At 42.4% G+C, this 21355-nt stretch overlaps 1 protein-coding gene across 9 annotated transcripts in view; it reads left to right on the plus strand.

Annotated features, from left to right (window-relative positions):
* Positions 1-19688, plus strand: part of BIN1 (bridging integrator 1) — a 120509-nt gene extending 100821 nt beyond the window's left edge. For 3 of the 9 annotated variants that reach the window (XM_066575570.1, XM_066575564.1, XM_066575571.1), the window contains 7 exons: positions 1025-1132; positions 2552-2575; positions 6085-6183; positions 8798-8875; positions 10783-10890; positions 11135-11236; positions 12361-19688. In XM_066575570.1, coding sequence (XP_066431667.1) covers positions 1025-1132; positions 2552-2575; positions 6085-6183; positions 8798-8875; positions 10783-10890; positions 11135-11236; positions 12361-12468 — 627 coding nt within the window. In that variant the 3' untranslated portion in view covers positions 12469-19688. Of the gene's footprint in view, positions 1-1024; positions 1133-2551; positions 2576-6084; positions 6184-8797; positions 8876-10782; positions 10891-11134; positions 11246-12360 lie in introns of all 9 variants that reach the window. The other 6 variants (XM_066575563.1, XM_066575565.1, XM_066575566.1 and 3 more) reach the window with 3 other exon arrangements.
* The last annotated feature ends 1667 nt before the right edge of the window (positions 19689-21355 follow it).

The raw sequence follows: 21355 nt of genomic DNA on the forward strand, positions 1-21355 counted from the left end.
CTGGCTAGAGTGCAAAATTCTATTATGCAGTTGGGTAGATTTATCAAAATTGGTGCACCTGCCTATGGCAATCAGTCAGAGCGCAGGTATCCTTTAAAATAGGGCCTCTGAGAAAGCTGGAATCTGATTGGCTGTCTATTTTTGATAGATCTCTAATAATTCTACTGTTTTGGGGATGTAACGATCCCTAGAATTGTCTTAGTACACACTGGAGTAACATTCATGGGACTGCTTCACGGTCCCATAGCGCTCACCTGTGTGAAGTTAGCCTTAGATCTCTGCACTATGGTGTTCTGGATCAGTAGAATATAGTTGCATGTGTGCGGGGCCACTGTCCGCTGGAGCCCGGTATCTGTGCATGTCTGATTTGGTGTTTGCATGCTCAAGTCGTCGCTTGTTGTTTATTGCACACTTTTTTATGCTTTAAAGTAACGGTTTACAGACCCTTCCATAGAGCTGCTATGGATGCACTCAGGTCCTCATGACGTCCTATAGGAGGCTTCACCTACAGGTAGAGCAGACCTTATGAATGGCAGTATATTAACCGCACATCTGCTCTGCCTATGCACTGTCACAAGGTATAGATGTGCAGGAAAGGACTCCATAACTCTTCAGGATGGTCTTAAAAGAAAACAACACTTTTGACCTCTTTCTTATCCCAATGTTTAAAAAAAAAACCAAAAAAAAAACAGAACACTGATGATCCAGAAGACAACGATGGATCATTGACTACATACATTGGTCAATCTCTTCACCGACTGTTGTGTATGAAATCCGAAGGCTCAACACATTGTGCCAAAATGTTGTGTCTGGGTATTACAACGACTCTGGCCATCTTCTTGCATGCTCTTGGTTCCTCACTCCAATGGTCTGTTTTGGCATGTTGAGGGGTGGACTGGTTGGATTGTCTTCGTAGGCAGGTCTAGAGTTCCTGGCACTTGAGCACTGCAGGATCTTTTATCTGTTATCCCTATTAACTTCTGTCTAACTTTCCTACTAACCCTTTTCCTTTCGTGCTGCAAAGTTTGAGGCTGTGTGGCCCCAAGCAGAAGTGCCCAGTTTGTTGGATCTGGACTTTGATCCCCTCAAACCTGACTCCGGTTCAAGTACAGTCCCTGCAGGTTCTACCCAGGTTTGTGGTGTCCTCCCTACCCTCATGTAGAAAGGCTTATGAGCCCTTGGATAGGTGGATGGATAAATGTGTGAGTTGGCTGGCTGGATAGGTTGGTTAGTGGATGGATAGATAGTTAGAAGGCAATAAGGTTGTATCTCAAGCACACCTGATGCAACCAATGAAGCCCTTAATTAGATACATCAGGGGACAACTTCTAATATGTAAATGTGTGCTGTTACGAGGGATTCTATTCAGAGGGTTAAATAATTCTGAGGTCACAGTGATAAAATTAAAAGTGGCATTTTTTTTTTTTTTTTTTTTTTTGGAGAAACCACTTTTTATTACCATTTTTTTTTTTTTAGCCTGTAAGATGCGCCCAGGTTTTGACAATTGAAAATGGGATAAATATGTCATACTAATTAAAACTTCCCTGGTGGGCTAAAGAAGTAGAGGGTTTAGTTTTAAGTCGACTCGAATAGCTGCAGCAGCCCCAAATAGTTATCATGCCCCTTCTCAGTGCCCCAAGTAGTAATAGTAGTCCCCAGTGGTCCAAGTAGTAATATTGCCCCCAGTATTAAGTGTCCTCAGTGGTTCCAGTAGTATTAATGCCCCCTAATGGTCCTAGTAGTTATAGTGACCCCTGTGATAATAGTGCCCCCAGTAGTAATATTTCCCAGTGGTCTTTGTAGTAATAGTGGTCCCAATAATAATAGTGGTCCCCCAGTGGTAATAGTTTTTACCAGTGGTCCCAGTAGTAATAGTGGCCTCTGTGCTAAGTGCCCCCAGTAGTAATAGTGGCTCCCAGTGGTTATAGTGCCTTTAGTACCTCTGGTGGGGCAGCAACTGCACCAGAAAATACCTTATCTTCCCCATAGCTCCGGTCCGGCTACCTCTGATTATTACAGGCACTGACCTCTGACACGTTCCCCCAGCGTCTGCATTACTGCACATCCTGTACATGCAACGTAGACGCCAGAAGGGGTCATAGGTCAGAGCCTGCGATAATCTGTATCACCCGGACTGGAGCTATGCAAGGTGTACTTCCTGGTGGTCCTAATGATCAGTTACAGAGCTTTTACGCTGCAACTGATCATTATGGAAGCAGTCAGAGTGGTCTGGTGCTGTTAGGCCCCCCTGACATCGGACCAAAAGACAAACACACTTTTTAGCAGGTTCTTTTAGTCTGAAAACCCGGGTTTGAGCTATTTAAATTGTTCTTGTTTGATTGATTGGCTTTTTGCAAACTGCTGCTAGTTTGTAAATTTGTGAAAGGAACCTAATTTGCAATGAGTGTTGAATAACTTTGATTGTAAGTGTAGATGAACACAGATCAGGCTGATGGAGGAGGAGTTATATGAAACAGGCAGATTACTGTCATGGAGATGAGATTTGGTATCGCTATAAATGTCTGTTCTTCTCATTCTTGCTGCATATCAGCCTCTGTCGTGGGATCTGTGGGAGGTAAGAAACCCAACTAACTCCGTAACAAACCTGTGCATGTTCTCACACCTTCACAACTTCCATCTCTACTAGAGGCACTGAGGTCTAATCGGAGTAGTCATGGTGCTCAGCATATGGGCCGCAAACAATAGTGTAAACAGCCCGTCGCGGCACAATCTGCTCGTCTCTATAGGTCTCAGTTATAATAGCTTTCGGTGAGCCGGAAATGAGCATTAACGGATGTTGAGTTCAGTATTAAAACAAGACTTGGATTTGAAGAGGTTTCACAGATGAAGCTTAGTGTCTGCCTGGTTATGCAGTGACATAATAATTAGCCATCCATTACAATTCTGCACTTCTGTTATCTGACACTGATGGGCCCCTTCTTGTAGTTTGGTCCCCCTTGTTATATCCATTAATTAAGTTGAATGTCCTGGATGTGGGAGGAGCATTTCTCTGGCGTTTGTGGTCACATGGTCCATCCTTATGACCATTTCATCCCTGGTGTCCAGCAATATGAACAGAGTCCCTGTAGCTAAGCTACAGGGACTCGATCTCCATCTACATGCTCAACTTGTCTCAAAATGTGTCTAAGAAAGGCAAGTAATTGAAACTTGAGGGGTGCAGGGATGGAGTGGCCCTTCAATCAGATACTCCATAGCATATAAAGCAAAATAAGTGGCACACTTTATTGGGATCTTTCAGACTTCAAATTAGCAGTCAAAGGTGTGAAAACTCCAACCTGCTCATCACATCCTATGCAATAATGTCACGCTATTATGTTTTGTTCATGTTGACGATTAGAGGCTTCTGCCACACAGTTATGACACAGCTCATCCTCCTGACTGTATACTTTTATAGGTCTGTTGCTTATTTAGATAACTATAGAATACAGATGGTAATGGCACTGTCCTCCCAGCAGGCTGAGATGGTATTTGCTTTAGCTGGTCATGTGAAGCTATGTTGATGCCACATGGGATTACTAGCACAGCATATAGAGTAGAGGAAATCTAAAAATCAAGATGGTGCCTGATAAGCACCAGACAGGAGGCTGCAGTCACTTCCATTCAGTGCAATGTACATAAGAGACATTCAGAGTATGACAGACAATCAGGTGAGGGGTGTTAGGATGGAAGAATGTGTTATTACCTGAGTGACCCTCAATCAGATACTCCATAGTATATAAAGTGACTGCCAATTTGAAGTCTAAAAGACCCCAATAAAGTGTGAAACTCATTTCAAAGGTGTACAAACTCTGTACCATCCCACAACCCGCTTATCACACCCCATGCAATAATGTCACACTATGTGAGATCTATATTATACAAGTGCACTATTCAGTTCTATTTCTTTATAGCACTGCTGTTACTTATGCAGCAGAGAGGCTTTTGGGCCCCCCGGACACCAGGACCCGGGTCTGTACCCCTGTATCTTGCATAGCAGCACCACTTCCCTCTTCAGTTACTTCTGCACCTTTATCACATTGAATTATCTCCCTCTGATCTGTTTTGCTTAGAGATTTGCCTGGAATGACAGGAATGAGGCCCCATGAATCCCTCAGGAGAGATCCGATATTGGCAGGTCTGTGTTGAGGTGCCCGTGTGCAGCGGAGGTCATCTAGAAAATTCTTAGAATAAACAAGAATAATGCAATTTTTTTTTCCAGAAAATGAATCTATTTTTTCCATTTGACACAAGCAGAATGTGTAATTACCCAGACTGTATTTATTAATCACCGCTGCCAGGAATTAGGGGACTTGGTCGCGGACCTTTGCTTACTAGGCTCCTTGCATAATTATCTTTTCACCCAACTAAATTAAAAAAATGTGCTCAGCCAAATGGATATGAGCTGAGCTTGGCTTCTGTCCCAGGCAGAGGAGCCGTGGATAGTGGAGTCAGGTGACCTTAGACCGTGTCTAATTAAACGTGATTGAGAGAGTCTTGTCATCCATACACCTGTACGGCTGCGATAGTCGACATTTATTACAAAGAATGGCAATAATCCAGAGCATTTACCACCAAAATATAGAAATCCTTAGTAAATATCGGTCCTTTGTGTCATTCTATTCTATTTCGCTCTCTTTTTTTTGGGGGGGGGGGAAACTTTCAGGACTTTCCTGAAACAGGGGGCCCCTGGATGGTATTTGGGCGCTCAGCAGGTTTGAAGGATAAGGGTCTTACTTCGACCTGTCCCCTTTTGGGGGATCTAGCGCACACAGCCAACATTAGAGCGACGGTAGCCTCCTCCAATGGAGTGGGCTCTGGAACCTGTACCTGTGTTTCTGCATCTAGTTCAAAAGCATTTGAAGTGGCCCTAGGTACATCCCTGTAGTGTGAGAGACAACGGCTTGAGGTATGGCTAAGGGACGAAACCAGCCATACAGCTATATAGCATCTATTCAACAAGTTGTAGCAATATTGTCTTTTTATGTCCAGGCTGGTCAGAGGCAATCACCTTAAACATTGCTTAACCAAACATAGAGCACCTACACTTTCTTCGTCTTGGGGCACCAAGACTAGTTCATGGTTAGTCTCTGAAACCAATGCAGTCCTTTAAATAGCTCCCTCTGTGTCAAGATGTGGACAACAGCTAGATGCAAGTCAAGGCACCGCTTAGTGAACATGCCGTGAACTACACCCCTATCATGTAGGTGTAACCATTTATGGCAGTTGTGTGCCTCCAGTGGCCCTCATGATTCCCCGCAGCCAATAGCAACGCAATATCCAGCCACTATACGAAATATACAAAAAACAACTGCTAGAGGTTGCACTTATATAAAAATCATTATAAACCATATTGTATCATGTACACATTCCTAAAGCCCGTTACATCATGAACTCGGGGAAAAACAATTAAGCATAAACATGTACATAACCCCTTACACTCTTTAATAACAATGCAGTTCTTCTATACAAGGAGGCAATAAAATGGCCCCAGAGTCTGCAAGGGTGAAAACAAAAATCAGGCAGAAACCCAGCACAATAATCGAAGTTTCACTTTGAACTCTATTGAGTGCGCACCATTCTTCTATCATTGGATCATAACCAAATGTTCAACAAAATGAAACTCTGAGAAATTGCATGAAGCTCTTGGTCTTCTGTAACAAGGGCCACCCCAACCATCACACCGTGGCCCTCCTATGATGCCCGGTGGCCACTGGACTCTTCAGGTGTGAATATAACCTCAATACCTCCTTCTAGTGGTAAAACACTGGATGTTCTTTCTATGGGCTCTGATTGATTCCCGTTGACTGTGTCTTCAAGTTTCTCAAGTCTTCTGTTCTTCTAGGTCTTGGGTGTTGACTGATATTTAGGAATAACTAAAAGCTAAAATATAAAGCATGTAAAGGATAATTCTCCGAAGGATCTGTCATAGGAATGAGAATAGTCAGCAGACCCTTCTGGAATAGACCCTTCTCCGTGATCTTCCTGTTGACCTCACTGCATTTTTTTTTGTCTATTCTTATCTCCTTGCCTGGTCCTTCCTCCTCCTTCCACCATCTTGTCTTAAACTCTCTTATTGGTTGCCAGCCTGAACAGAATCCACCTGGCAGCTCGGATCAGGGCGATAACTATACCGATGCCACTTTTGTAGTAGACTGGTCCAGTCAGCCTAGTGAGTTTGATCAAGTAAGTAGATCTTATTATTGTACATAGTTTTTATTAGGCATAGAAGCCAGCTAGTCACTAGGAATATCCAGGGGATCAGCGCCGTGATACCAAACACATTGCCCAAAAATCATGAGTGACCATTGATATTCATGTGGACTCTTCTGACCAGAGCTGCCCAAAGACCTCCGATAACAGGTGGCCAATATTATTCTTGACCTTCCTTTTTAGTGTTGAGCAAATTGAACCTTTAGAACCCTGTTCTGGGTCAAACTTTGCTAAACGTTAGGTTCAGCACCAGTACGAACCTGAACTCAACTTTTGTGCAAAGTTCTATCCTAAATGGGGTCTTACTGATTCAGTTCATTGAACACTAGCCCTGAACACTGGTGTTCAACACTCTCGAAGAGCCATAAAAGTCCTGTATAACACGGAGTGTTATATAGGACATGCATTGCTCTTAGACTATGTTACACACCAATTTAGGGATTTTGGTGAACTAATTTGGAGCAAGCTGAAATTTTTGCAAAACATCGGCGAACCAGCTGAACTGAACGTTTCGAATGTTCGCTCATCACTATCCCTTTATATATCTATATGTTTGGCCTTGGCGAAACTTTAATGCTTTCCAATAAAGGGATATGGGGTAAGTCACTGCAGGAAACCACTGCAGCTTTTCATTTCCAGGTAAAGGATCAGCCAAGGGTGTAACATGAAGCTCCTGGGCACCAATAAAAAACCTGTAACAGGACCACGTATAGTTTTGGTATCCTATGTGGTAGAGGTACCTTAGACACAGGGTCCAGGTGTGACAGCTACAGCCCTAGGATCAGCCCAAAAATATGCAAGATAACCAGTTGTTTACCTATAGAAAGTGCTCCTGTTGGAGTTTAGGACTGGAGACTGCTGCCTCCTGTATGCCAGGAGAATGATATAGACAACCATTATTTGAAGACAGTCTAAGCAGCCTCAGGCTTGGGTTACATGTTGGGTCTTGGTTTACTATTGGTCGGAGCTGTCTAGTGTTGTGACCCATTTCTTTATGGGTGTGCCGCAATACGGGGATTATATAGTCTACTATATCCATGTCATAACTTGCCCACAGCGTTGTGCCTTGGTTGCTCAGTGACCTGGTGTTCAGCTGGCATCTATTCATCCAAATAAGCTTTTACTACTTCCCCATTCATAGTAATAGGACATAGCAGCGTAGAATAGTGTTGTTATAATGTTACCTGCAGAATACTTGATCGCTTCTACATGTTAATGTATGATTATATTATACCATAAAGCTTGTTTTGGGGGGATTGTCGGTCAATGGAGAGCATAACCAATAACTAAATAACTCCTATCAAGCTGTCATCTGATTGCTCTAAAGGCTGTACAGCCATAGACTATCACTGCTTGAATGGATCACTTAGCAGAATCTAGCTTTGTATGGTCAAGAGTCCAAGACTGGCCACTAACTGGAAGATTTTTGCAAGAATTGACCAGTAGTCTGATACTGATTACCATCTTTATATTTGTCCCAATTATGGAACAAATGTCCATGCATAGGTGTTGTCCAGTTATAAACTATTGATGGGGCATCAATAGCAGATTGGCAGGAGTCCCTTGCTGATCAGCTATTCGCTGGGCTAATGCGTTCATGTGCTGAAGTGATTTCTTGAGACAGCTCCTTTCCAACTGCAGTGGCCAGGCTTGGTATTACAAGCAAAGTTCCCATTGAAGTGAATAGGAACTTGACTTGCAGTACCAAGCCTGACCACTGCAGTTGGGAACGGAGCTTGCTGCTTCCTACAGAAATCAGCTGGTTGCAGGAGCACACTGGCCCTGTTGAGGACCCAGGTAACATACCCACATCGATCTGCTGTTGATGAGCCTTCTTGAGGTTAGGCTAGCAAAACGTTAGTTTACAACTGGACAATCGACAATCCCTTTAAGTGCCATAGAACTGATTATCATTAATGTTCATGGCTAGGTCAATTGTGGTTACTGCTACATCTATGACCAGCTTAAGATTGCCGATCTGATAAGATGGCCATATGAAGTGAGACATTTGTCTGAGCTACATAATGACCCCAGATTAATCTTGTTTTGAGGATTTATGGTGTTTATGAGCTAAAATAAGTTTTGTTTTTTTTTTGTTTTTTTTTTTGTAAGAATTCTGTCATTTATAGAAGGATTATGTTTATGGGAGGAGTTAAAGCTTTTTGGATGATTTAAGTACTTATGGGAGGAGTTATGGAGTATATGGGAAAAGTTATATTACATGTGGGAGGAGTCAGCCTTTATGTAAGGGATTATAGTGTGTAGGAGGAGTTGAACGTCAGATGTAAGTGTTTCTGAGACTAAAGCTTACTCTAGATGCCAACCCATGGCACAATCTACGTCTTTCCTAATGATTGTCTTTGTTTTGATGCGACTCTCAAATTTTATGTTTTTTCAAGGCAAAATTCATTCCAGAAAATGTAATTAAATAGAAGTGTAGTTTAACCTGTTACCCCTGGAGTGAGCCCCCTTATTACTCCAGGGTCTGACCTTCGGGCATTACTTCTAGGTCTTTATTTCTGCACATTCAGATGAAGAACAATTCTGTTACTTACTTAAGGACTAACTGATGAATGATCTATTCCAGCCTTCAGAACCGGCTCCGGATACGACACCTAAAAAGGAAGCTGAGGTTAAACCGGCAGCTGCGGAGAAAGACTCTAATGTAAGTCACAGAGATTCATTATGGGGCCCATTACATCAGCAGCCATCACATACTGGCCTGCAGTGTTCAGGGATGGAGGTTCCGGATTATCGGACATCACATTCTTACAGCAAATATTATGTTTTATATCCAATGAACCAATCAACATTCCAGAAACACAATGTGAATATCAGTCTTCCTATGTCCTTGTCACAACACTTCCTATCACATGTTCTAGCAGCTCATAGTTATTATAGGGTCACACCAACATGAAAGGGGGTTCTTTACTGTAAAAGCAGTGAGACTATGGAACTCTCTGCATGAGGACGTGGTGGTGGCGAACTCACTAAAAGAGTATAATAGGGGACTTGGACGCCATTCTTGAGTGTAATAATATTACATGCTATAGTCACTAATTACTCAGAAGGGTCGGTGATACACGGATTATTCTGATTGCCAGATTGGAGTCGGAAAGGAATTTTTCTCCTAAAATGAGGGAAATTGGCTTCTACCTCCATTGTGGATTTTCGCCTTCCTCTGGATCGGCATTGGGGGCTAGTAGGCAGAACTGACTGCTACTATGTTAGTGGGCTTCCTAGCCACCAGTCTGATTTCTTTCCATTTTCAAATCTATAGTAGCAAAATTAAAGCCGGATTCTGATTGCATAAGCCAAGGTCTACGATCTCTATCATAACACTGCTGTAACACAGGAACAGGAAGTGTTATCAAGGGGAGAAAGGCAGAAAAACTCTCACAGGAAGCTTGTGTCAATGTCTAATTTAGATCAGGAATAAGTAGATATTTTAACTTCAAAGCCGTAAATTCCAGAGTAAAAAAATACTGGACATAAGATATCAAAATCTGGAGGACTTTGTCTCTATTTACAGTTCACATGCACCAATACTCCAGAGCAAGGGTCAGTTGGTAGAGGTCAAAGATAAAGTTGACATTCCAGATAGGTGAGGTTTCCCCTTTCGGGGGGGAAAAGGGGGGGTGGGGGCTCTACCTGCAGGCAGAGAAAAGTAGGTTCTCAATAGGGGGCGTACGCCTTTGTCTTTCATCCCCACCAACTGACCCTTGCTCTGGATACTCACGGTGCATCCGAACCATGAGTAGAGGCAAAGTCCTCCAGATTGTGTTATCTTATGTCCAGTGTTTTTTGCCCGTGTTTTTTTTGTTTTGTGTTCTCTTCATTTGCTGGGACATGCTTATCTAATTGGGTGCTTGGCCATTGTATGTCTCTTCATACATCAAGGTGGCCATTAGGTCGATATCGATTGGTTGATATTCGGTAATTATAAGCACCTCTTTCTCATGGAATTTTCATTTATTTACAATAAACGGTGTACTCATTATGTACGCAGGGCAAAAAATCCCACCCTGCAGTCGCTAAGAAGACTCTCAAAATTACATTAAAATGGAGTGAATTTTGAGCGATCAAACAATGGTTTTCATGTCGGCTAAAAACCATCGCTAAACGACAATTGAACGAATAGTGCAAGACTGCCCACGCTTACACGTAATGATTATCGCTCACTTTCAGACATTTGAACGAATTTTGAGTAATAATTGTTGCGTGTAAAAAGGCCTTTCGACTCACTTCTGTAGATGGTGAGTGTCGCATCCTTGGAAAGTGTTCTGTCCCAGACGAAGCCCCTCAGCGGAACCTCAATAGCCAGAATGGAGTCCCAACCGAAAACGTGTGGCCACACCTCACTGCAGCAGTGTCTAACACTCTCTTCTCTCTGTAACTTCCTTTTTCTGGAACCGAGTCTCAGGGCCAGCCCGCCCCCAACGCCACTACATGTCCCCTCTTAAAGCACAATAATCAACAACAAAACGGACACCGGGTACACCCCTCCCCTGTTGTAGAATACATTAATGCAATATATGACTGTTATTCAATGCACTCGTTATTGGCTTGCAGCAGTCCAGCTCTCTGCCAGCTGTTGTCGTTGAGACGTTCCCTGCTACCGTGAATGGTACCGTAGAGAGCGCACCTCCAAAGGCCATGCCTGTAGGATTCCTGTATAAGGTAAGAATGATGTTGGCAGAACATCAGATTCTCCTTCATTATTAATACTTCAACAATTTTTATAACTCATTGCAATGTTTGCATCATAAGTCCATTAGTTTGGGAAATCTACCCAAAGTTTGATATAAATGCATTACTGCACCCATTACTGTAATCCTAGCTGTATTTGCACTAATCGATGAAGATATTCGGATGTCTTCTGATGCATTTTGGGTCCCCTATTTATCTTTTTTCTCCCCTTCAGGTTCGGGCCCAACATGACTATGGAGCAACTGACAGTGATGAGCTAAACTTGAAAGCTGGAGACATTGTTCTAGTGACTCAGTTCGACAACCCAGAGGAGCAGGTGAGCGCAGTAAGAGAACCTTATAATATACTCCCTGTAGATAATGCAAATGGACAAGTCCAGACGTCGTATATTCTGGCCAAAGATGGGACCTATTGGGGTTCTGTGGGAACTAGAATTTAGAAAGCTCTTTCTAGTGTAAAGCCTTTGGATGTCTCCAGCCTGCCATGATATCAGGGAGCTAAAGAACTGCCATTAGATCCCCTTTAACCCCTTTGGCCAGGCTGTTTTGTCCCTTAAAGACCAAACACTTTTTTTAAGGATTTTACCCATGTGGTGGTTTTACTGACCTATTTTCTTTCCTTCAGCTACCAAAATTTATTGGGGGTAAAAGGCTTAAAAAATGTTTGTTTTTTTTTGTTTTTTTTATAGTTGCTTTTTTAAAATTAGTAAATTTATGCTAAAACAAAGTATGGGAACGGGTTCCTGATTTTGTTTCAGATGTTTTGATATATAATATGTATGGTTTTGGATTACAGGGCGCATACGGTGACTGTTTTGGTTGATGTCGGATCACTTTCTCTTTTTATGTATATGTCTTTATTTTATCCTTTACGTCTTTTTTACTTATTTATGTAACTTTTTTTTTTAATCAACTATGACCCCGTGACGTCATGTAAGACTACATTCACATTGTGTTTTTTTAAATTTAATTACACACTTTTCCCCTGTAGCTGGGTCATCGATAGGAGCCCCAGTTACAGGGAAAATATCTCCTTGTAGTAACAATAGTCACTGGCAGAGCTGATCAGGATCTGCTAGGACCCTGCAGCTCTGCTGTAACAGGGGATCCCGACGGTCATGTGATTGCCAGGTTACGTAGTGTAAGAAACACTTTCACTTCTTAGAAGACCGAAGCAGTTAAAAAACGCATTTCCCTTCTTCTCCGGGTTCTTAGCTGTGACTATCAGCTGAGGACCCGACCTGCTGCTTGATTGTAGCAGCAGAGGCCATATTTTTGCTGTCATCCGGGATTAAAGCCCAGGACCATGTGCTGTAACTTTACAGTGCTTGGCCCTTAAGAGGTTAAGTAGAATATAAATTCCTGTGTCAAATGTAACAAGAACCACAAAAAATTCCAGCATTATGGGTGAAGTCTCTTCTAACGTCATCGTCTCTTCCAGGATGAAGGATGGCTGATGGGAATTAAGGAGAGCGATTGGCTTCAGAATAAGGAATTTGATCAACACAAAGGAGTCTTCCCAGAAAACTTTACAGAGAAGCACCAGTGAGAAGACCGGCCCTTTACCTTGGGGATATAATGCAAATTTTCTGTGAAAATTATCAAACCACGTCTACCCTATGAACAGTTAACCCTACAAGTGTCAACTTAAAGGTTCAGTTCAATAATAGGCGCAAGTATAGTCAATAGATGCAGTTCCTGGAATGCTAAAAAATGTATGTTTGTGCTCCATTTCCACAAGCGGACGAGGTTGGGTCTATCATTAGTCTGCAGCAGGTCGGTTGGTTCCAGAGGGTCCCCGTGTTTTTGGATGCTACGTAAGAATGTCAAATAGAGTGTGAATTGTACAATGTGTGCCTATTACAGAGGAGTCGGCCATTGTGTGTCCAACCATCATCAGTCTCCTATCCCCTATTGAGATCACTAGTGAATTTATAGTCATATTCTTATCCAATATGGCTACCTCCATTGTGCAAAACCACATTGAGAGATGGTATTGTGGAATGGTTGTTTACTTCAGATATAGAGTGCCATCCATTAATATCATGCTCAGAATACAAATACGAACCTCATGACGCTATTGTATTGATATATCATTATCAAGTCCATATCTCCATAGCACCAATGGTGTTTTGCTGGTTTCTGGATAAGATATAATGGTGGCACCTTAGCATTGTATAGGGGTGGCCTTCACCTATGTCTGCTCATATGCCCTCCATTAAACCCATAAAATATTTGGACAGCTCTGCATCAGGTTATCGGGTGTGATTATAAATGGGGGTGGTGTTTTTTATATACGTTGATGTCTGCAGCTCAGGGCCGGAATTCCACAATTTACGGATACTTTAATTATGTTTATGCTTGTTTTTGGGACATTATTGTTCTTCATCCTCTCTACAATATGCACAATACAGTAACTGCATACATATAGTATTAGTATTGCCTACAAGAATCTGTGTATATGGAGTGTTGCTTCAGGTTGTCTAACATTCACCTGAGTGACCACCATGTCAGTACCTGTAGATACGTCCTGAAATAGTTCTATTAGCTGTACAGTAGACTGACTCTCCATACTGCACAGACTTGTTTAGGTTCCTCCCACAAGCCAATGGGAAGCATTAAAAATTTGGAAGAAAGAGGGTAAAGATTCAGGAAAAAGGAAGAGCATGTGTTGCATACTAAGCAGGAGCTACTACATGGTCAATGGAGTTCGGTTTTAATGAATGCATAGACACCAGATAGCTTGGACCCTATGATTCGACTTCAAATTTCAGATTTTCCTATTTTTATGATGTTACCAAGATTTGGAAATAAAAATTTAGCAAAACAGCATCCATTAAATCCTGTAAAATGTCCGGAACTAGATATGGACCATAGTGGTCAATATGGTTTACAATTCTCCAAAATCGTCAATTATACAAGAGGTGCATCCCTTCATGGTTGGGACCCAAGGTTGTGTGTTACTTTCTGGTTGGGTGGTGCCGATAGTGTAAGACGGGCACTTCACCACTGTGGTGCGGCATCTGTCCTCCTTGGAGTCGGACAGAAAAGGTAATTTTCTGCTTAAGATGCCTAATCAAGGAAATGCTGAGCACCAGTGTTGGACTCAATCACAAAGTTGGTGTGTGATCTGTAGGATCACATGACCTAAACCACATATTCCCCATATCCAATGACTTCTGTTTGGCAAAACTTGAGACCACGAAATTTGGGCAGTTATCACAACTTTTCTAAATCAGAATTTTTTTAAAATATTTTTTTATGAAAAAGTGACGCCTCCGTCCGGTCATTGTCCTTGATCCCCCCCCCCCCCCCCCCAACCCCAGATAGTTAGGAAGATTTCAGAGTGCTCTATTGTTATGTATAATAATATTAAGATTGGAACTTTCTTGTCTTGTGACGTTTGTAATTAAAATCTATCCCATTGTGGTTTATCGTGAAGATCGCTTTTTGCTTTTGAATGATTAACCCACATTTCTTTTTACACAAGAACTCGAGCTGTCTAAATGTTTCATGGCGAGAGCCACAGACTGCATGCCTTCAATATTTGCTTCCATGGGCTGGATCCCAGTAAAGGTATATAGCAGTAGCTAGAAAAGTCCTATTTAAAGCTTCCTCCTTTGTCCAGAGGGTCTATGTGGTTGTAATGCCGCTAAGAATGGAAGACCCCACAAGAATCCTACCAGGATCTCAGTTTGTAGAACATTGGGCATAACTTGGCAACAATACAAAATCTGTTAGAGGCCCTCCAACTGGTCTCCGGGCACAGGGACTTTTTAGGCCCCCCTATCATTAACTCCTGCAAGGAGCAGACACATCAGATATATTATATGGTATTACAAATGGTCCTCACAGAGCAGACAAGAAGTGGAGAACACTGGGGCAGAAGAAAACAAAGCCTAAGATAAGATCTTAGAGCCTTGAGCTGATAGTTCAAGATATTGATTAAGAAGTGACACATTATGTTAAGTCAGTGACTGAGATAGCGAGGAAGACTTTAGCACCTTTTGCACAGTATGACTGTCCTGGCAATGATCGGTATGACTGTCCTGGCGATGATCGTTCCTGTGCTTTTACATCATTAGGTAGATAAAGACAGAGTGGATTGAGGATTGTCCGTTCATAGTAAACAGGCAGTCCTAGATGAACGACAGCCTGTTCACACTGAATGATGCAGCGGTGCACCCACAATGATTTTTAGGTCTGCATGAAAGATCCGATCAGCGATTTATCACTGATTGTTCTTTCACTGCATGCGTTCACACTGCAGTTATCGTGCAAGCACCCAATCTAATGATCTATTTGCACCATAATCGTACCATGTATAAGGGGCTTGAGTCAGCGACTAAGATAATATGTCAACAGTCTGAGATAATAAGTCAGTGCTCTGAAATGATCCCTGACTATATCTTAATACTTTGAGAGAAGCCATAAGAAGACGTTGAGAAGTCCATATGTTTTAGTTTTCTTGTGTCAGATATCAGATTTGAGACATTAAAAGGGTTTTCCAGTTGTAAATTATTGATGGCCTAGCCACAGAATAGGCCATCAATAGTAGTTCAGAAGGGGTCTGCTGCACAGGAACCCCTTTGATTAGCTGTTTGCACTCATGCACTGAGCTGATTTCTGTAGCAAGTAGACAGCTCTGTTCTCACTGCAGTGGCCAGGCTTGGTATTACAGGCAAAATTCCCATTGAAATGAATGGAAACCTTCCCTGTCATACCAACCCTGGCCACTGCAATGAGAACGGAGCTGTTTGCTTCTTACAGAAATCAGTTCAGCGCACAAACGTGCTGACCCAGCAAGCAGCTGATCAGCGGGGATCCTGGCCTGCAGACTTTTACTGATCTACTATTGATGGCCTGTCTTGATTATACACCATCAATAGTTTACAACTAGACATCCCCTTTAACTTATAACTCAATATCTCAGTGCTCTGAGCTATATTATATATATTGTGCTAGTGACCAAGACTGACTGACTGAGACCCTGCTGATACTGAGATGGCATCTTCACATTCAGCAATGATGATATGCCATCATCTTAGAAGGTATTGTAGCAGTTTGACATAATGAGTCGTACTTTGTTACAATGTAAAGGTGCTTATACACGTTGGGGTGCTTTTACACGGAACGACTTTCGTCCGTGTATGGGCACCTATAGTGCTGTGAGATAATCTCTCAGAGACTGAAGTCGTTTCTCAGGGGTTTGAAATAATAAATCGGTATTGTCTTGATGGCTCAATGTCTCAGCGCTCTTTTGAGACAATATATCAGCGGTCTGACAGAACTGTCTCTGGCTGAGCTAGTATCTCAGAATTATGAGAAGTCTTCCGCTGAGATAATAAATTGGTGCACGGAGATACTATGGAATATCTCAGCATTCCTAGAATGAGAAGTCAGACTTTGAGATAATAAATCAGTTTTGATAAGTCGGCGACTGAAATTACATCTCACTGTTCTACTATTGAGCGTTCTGAGATCTTATCTCAGTCAGTGACTTAAGATAGTTATAGGCTATGGAGCCCTTCGGATGGAATGGTTTTCACTTAACTGCATGTATTTTGGACTTACTATCACTTTTGCTCTAGAATTTGATGAAGGATTTTGTACCGTTTTTTTCTTCTGCAGCTTCTACATATCACTGTAAATAGACAACGCAGTCTAAGGCTCAGTAGGACTTCGGTCAGGGATGCTGGATTTACTGCTTGGGGTCCTTTTACATGGAACTTCGCTCCACCACCATCCTGCACCTCCTATTGCAAACAGTGGCAAGGGGCAAAGAGGGGGCGGGAGCTCAGTGCACTGCTCTCGGCCTGGCCCGCCTCCTCCCCCTGCAGAGAGGGACAGCGTATATCGGCCGATATATGCACTTCGGAATAAGCCCTTACGCATTTAATATCTAAATAAAATTGCACAACTGTTGCTTATACTAATTGCATAAAAATTGCAAGGTTCTTATAGTGCACATGTTGATCAAAAGATGTGGGCCCATCTGCCACGTCCAGATGAACCTTATTGGATGGGTTTCTAACTTTATGGACCCCTCTTTTTGGGCAAACAGCATCTAAATAAATGGCAAAGCTGGATATCTGGCTATATAATCTCCCTGGGACCGATGGGCGAATGGAGTGCCTGACAAAAGTGCAGCCATTGCTCCATAAATGCACATGCAGCAAAAAACAAAGTCAGCACTACTAACAAATAAATTAAATGTGAAGGTGCATGTAAGCCGTGGCTGCAACAAATACAGTAACAGAAACCCAGGCCCCAGCGCTCAGACACATTAATAGCTGAATACAATTGTACAACTGTTGTCTATGCTAACAAAGCAAGGTTCTTGGTGCGCATGTTTTGATCAAAATGTGTATGAAGAACCTTGCATTTTTTACCTTCTTATCAGCTAACTTATGGCTGCAGCCAAGTTTAGCCCAATGTAACGAGTACAGCACTACAAGCATATCGATCGGTGCTCATTTAATTTCTTGTAGGGGGCCAAGAATTGGCTTATGGGGATGGCATGGCTGGCTGTACCATCATCGATCAGTGAGCAGTTTTTTTTATCCTCTTATAGCTTTTTTTATCCCTTTACACAACCCAATTGTTGCATGAACAAGCCTGCAGAGGAACGCTCAGACCTGATAATCGCCCACCTAAAAAAGCCTTGAGACTGCAGTGTCTGTATACAGTGATATGTAGAAGCTGCAGAAGGCAAAGTGTGCAAAGGTTTTGATGAAACCCTGTTGCAAAAATGATTGTCAACCCAAAATACATGCTTTTTACTGAAAATATGGCCCCCACAAAAGTGTCTATATGAGCTGTGAGCCAATATCTCTGATTTTCTTAATTCAATCATTTTTAAACCGGCCCCGCGGGTTTCTTACATTGACCATTACAGATTCCAGGGTGCGGGGACTTGATGCGAGCGCAATGCTTTTATTTCTAAGGTTGTCCGTGACACTAAATGACCGATGACTTAAAGATTGAGAAATGTTGATCATTTCAGCTTGACCCTACGACTGCATTATAAGCACCGCCCCTTACGCCTTCCCATGGCTCCTCCTCCGTCACTGAAGAAGCCTGAGATGTGAGCGGATCCCCATTAACCCTTTGTGTTTTTACAAGGACTGTTTGTGTGTGCGTGTTCATTCATAGCTAACAGAACTGTGATGATTTTATACTGTATTACGTGACCTGTGAGCGTGTTATGTACAAAGGACGAACCCAGGAACGCGTTATCCAAAGTTTTAGTCGCCTCTCTGCCGCAGATGCTGCTGTGACTTTAATACTCTCATGGTATTGCGTTACTTGACCGGTCGGCAACATATATTATATATATATATTTTTTGTCTATTATTATTTTGTAACAAACACTATGAAGTTTGACAATAGAAATCGGAGGGGCACAGAATTTATTTATGGCATGTAGTAGAAATATATTAGGTAATGGGAATTTAAGGTGTACGGTCACCGAGGTGCAGCGGAGCTCGCCATCTTCTGACTGGATGAATATATTCGGCTTATCATAAGTTATCACGAGGCACTAAAAGGGCTCATGTATCAAAGTACGGAAAAGGTACAAGCGCCTAAGTCAATAAGGCATGCTTGGTGGGCGCTGTATGATGCATCGGCGCCATTTTTTATAGACCGTTAAATATAAAAAGGCAACAAATATATCATCTAAGTGCGCCATTTATTTTCTGACACAGTTGTAGAACATACAGTGTGACATTTTAAAAGCTTGTCGCCCATGTACTGCTTTTGGCGACCTTGCAATACAAATGAACCTTCTTCACAGTTGGTGCCATTGATCCATGAGCTTACCCCCCAATGTGCCTTATGGTAGTTTTTGGGAAAACTAATTTGCCGGAGTATTGCCCCAGTCACGGTGGCTTCATGCTGTGATCAGGCTTGTGGTACATTTTAAATGTGAAAGAAAGAAGATAGGGGGTTAAAAGGGTATTAGGGGACTTTAACTAATGATGACCTGTTCTCTGAATAGTTGATCATTGGGGGCTTACTGCTCGGGATCCACGCCAATCAGCTGATTGTTCAGCCTACCACCATTGCAGTGGGCTGGACACAGTCAGCGCAGGTCACCAGCAGAAGTGTAATAGCAGGCTTAATTCCCACTGCAATCAATGGGCGCCCTGCGCTTCCGGCTCCTCATTGTGGTCAAGGCTGGATGTCCAACCCTGATCGCAATGAGGAGCTGGAAGTGTAATGGGCAGCACTCTGATTGCAGTGGGGGAAAAGCCATCTATTACACTTCCTCCCCTGATCACCTTTGACGACATTCAATTCTCTGCACTGACGGTGGGCCAAATGATCAGCTGATTGGCGGGGATCTTGAGAGGCGGGGCCATCGTTGATCAACAACTGATGATCTATCTTGAGGACAAGTCATCAGTAGTTAAAGTCCTAGAATACGCCTTTAAGTTTACTGAAAAAAAACATAAGTTCCTCACTGGTCATGTACTGGTCAGGTTCCTATACTGGTCATGTATATCCTATAACTATCAGTCGCCAATCATTGATGTCATTGTGATGTCATAAGGGGATGCGGTTTATTGATGCTATTTTGCTGGTTTAATATTGGAACGACTGGCAGACATTTTGAAATTGAAGAAAAAAAAAATTGGGGGGAAGATAATGATTCCGAAGGGGATGGCGTCCGGTTGTGTTTTTTGGCTCAGGTATAGGCTTGTCCTGAATACATTGTTCCACCTGTTCACCTGTTATGTTACATCCAATAAAGAGTTATCCCCAGCTGCTCGACTCTGTCTCTTACATCGACGTGGTTCACCGGTCAGAATTTACAGAGCGGTGTGCTCCCCACCTGGAGAAGTCCTCAACAACCAGAGCTTTGGTAATAAGGAAAAGGATGGAAAATTAGCTACTGAAAAGCCACGCGCCCTGTAAGCGGCACAAATGGAATATACAAAACAGAATTCAGAATTACTGCCCCCTGTTGTCTCCTTAAATGAAGTACAACCAATGAGGTTCTGGCTTGAAAAATGCAGACAGTATATTTAAATATCCCTTACTTTCCTATTTTAGTTATTTCCCATGGTGCATCTTTTCCAGAGTTGGGTGGTGCTTAGTGTTCACATAACTGTGTGCTCCTGCCAACTGATATGCATATTTTTCCTTAAAAAAAAAAACACAAGTGGGTGGAGCCCGACATTAGTTATAGTGGATTGCTACAATGTGTAAACCATACTGTAAAAAGTGAATACAGGAGGCACAAAGTCTTTACAAGTTGCAGGAAAGGAGCTTATTCCAGGGCCAGCCTTATGTTAGATGGCATCCACTTTTAGGGTATTGTTATAGTAATGAATATGTTTCTCACATCTGCCTAGGCAAACACCTGTGTGTGTGTGTGTGTGTGTGTGTGTGTCGATGCTGGTATATCTTCCTTCTTAGTGGATAACCAGCATCTAAAGAGTTAACTCAGTTCATGTTGTACACTGGTATGTAGATGCAGGCTCATACTTCCCCCTACGCATATCCTTTCCTGGCTTAGGAATGTCGAGAGATAGCGGAGGAGCAGTTAGAACGAATATAGAATGAGCCTATTCTCAAGTTTCAGGTTTATAGGAATTACGCATTTAGTAGTAACACACTTCAAGGCGCTAACATGTTAAAACATTAGCACCTAGAGCCAATCGAGAGTGCTTATGATTACAGGGGGGCATGTATTTCTGAGAATACATAAGGGAACTTGTATATACGTTGTCTGCTTTGTAATAAAGACAGAAGAGCTTCATTGTCGGATGATACAGACTGTGTCATGTGTCAGTGATTTGTGTACACAACTTCTCATATAATTCGGACTAAGACATGAAACACACTAAGAAATCTCTGATTTCCCTAACTGTATGTTCACATGTATTGTGCTGGATTTGCTGCAGATTTTCTGGGCGTTTTTCTTGCAGGTGCGGGCTCCTTCACACTTGCGAGAAAATCGCACGATTTTTGATTGATGCAAGAGTGAGTGAAAATGCACAGTTATAAAACCAATGATTTTCAATGGCTTCATTCCCATTTGCGATGTTTTCACTTGTGTGATGTGGCGTGAATTTCTATTTTACTTGAAGGGTGGAAACGCACAATGCAGCTGGCTGCATCCAGCCAAACCATGGCCACACAAATTGTGCGTCCCTTGGCCACAGTAGTTTGGCAGTGTGTAGCCAGCTCCACTATGTTCTTCCATCCTTAACCTATTTACAAACCTGCCACCAAAACTAACCTCAATACATAACAACTCCGCACCAGAACCAAGCTCCTAACATAATGCAGCAGCAGAAACAAGATCATTGTATATATACGGCAGGAGAACCCAATCTTTACGCTTTATTGGGCTTGGTTACAGTGGCTCAGCTCTAGTATATCTCTAAATAATACAATTACCATATAATGTACTAAAGTACCAG

Source organism: Eleutherodactylus coqui, chromosome 8 (assembly GCF_035609145.1).
Source record: "Eleutherodactylus coqui strain aEleCoq1 chromosome 8, aEleCoq1.hap1, whole genome shotgun sequence".
Taxonomy (NCBI): domain Eukaryota; kingdom Metazoa; phylum Chordata; class Amphibia; order Anura; family Eleutherodactylidae; genus Eleutherodactylus; species Eleutherodactylus coqui.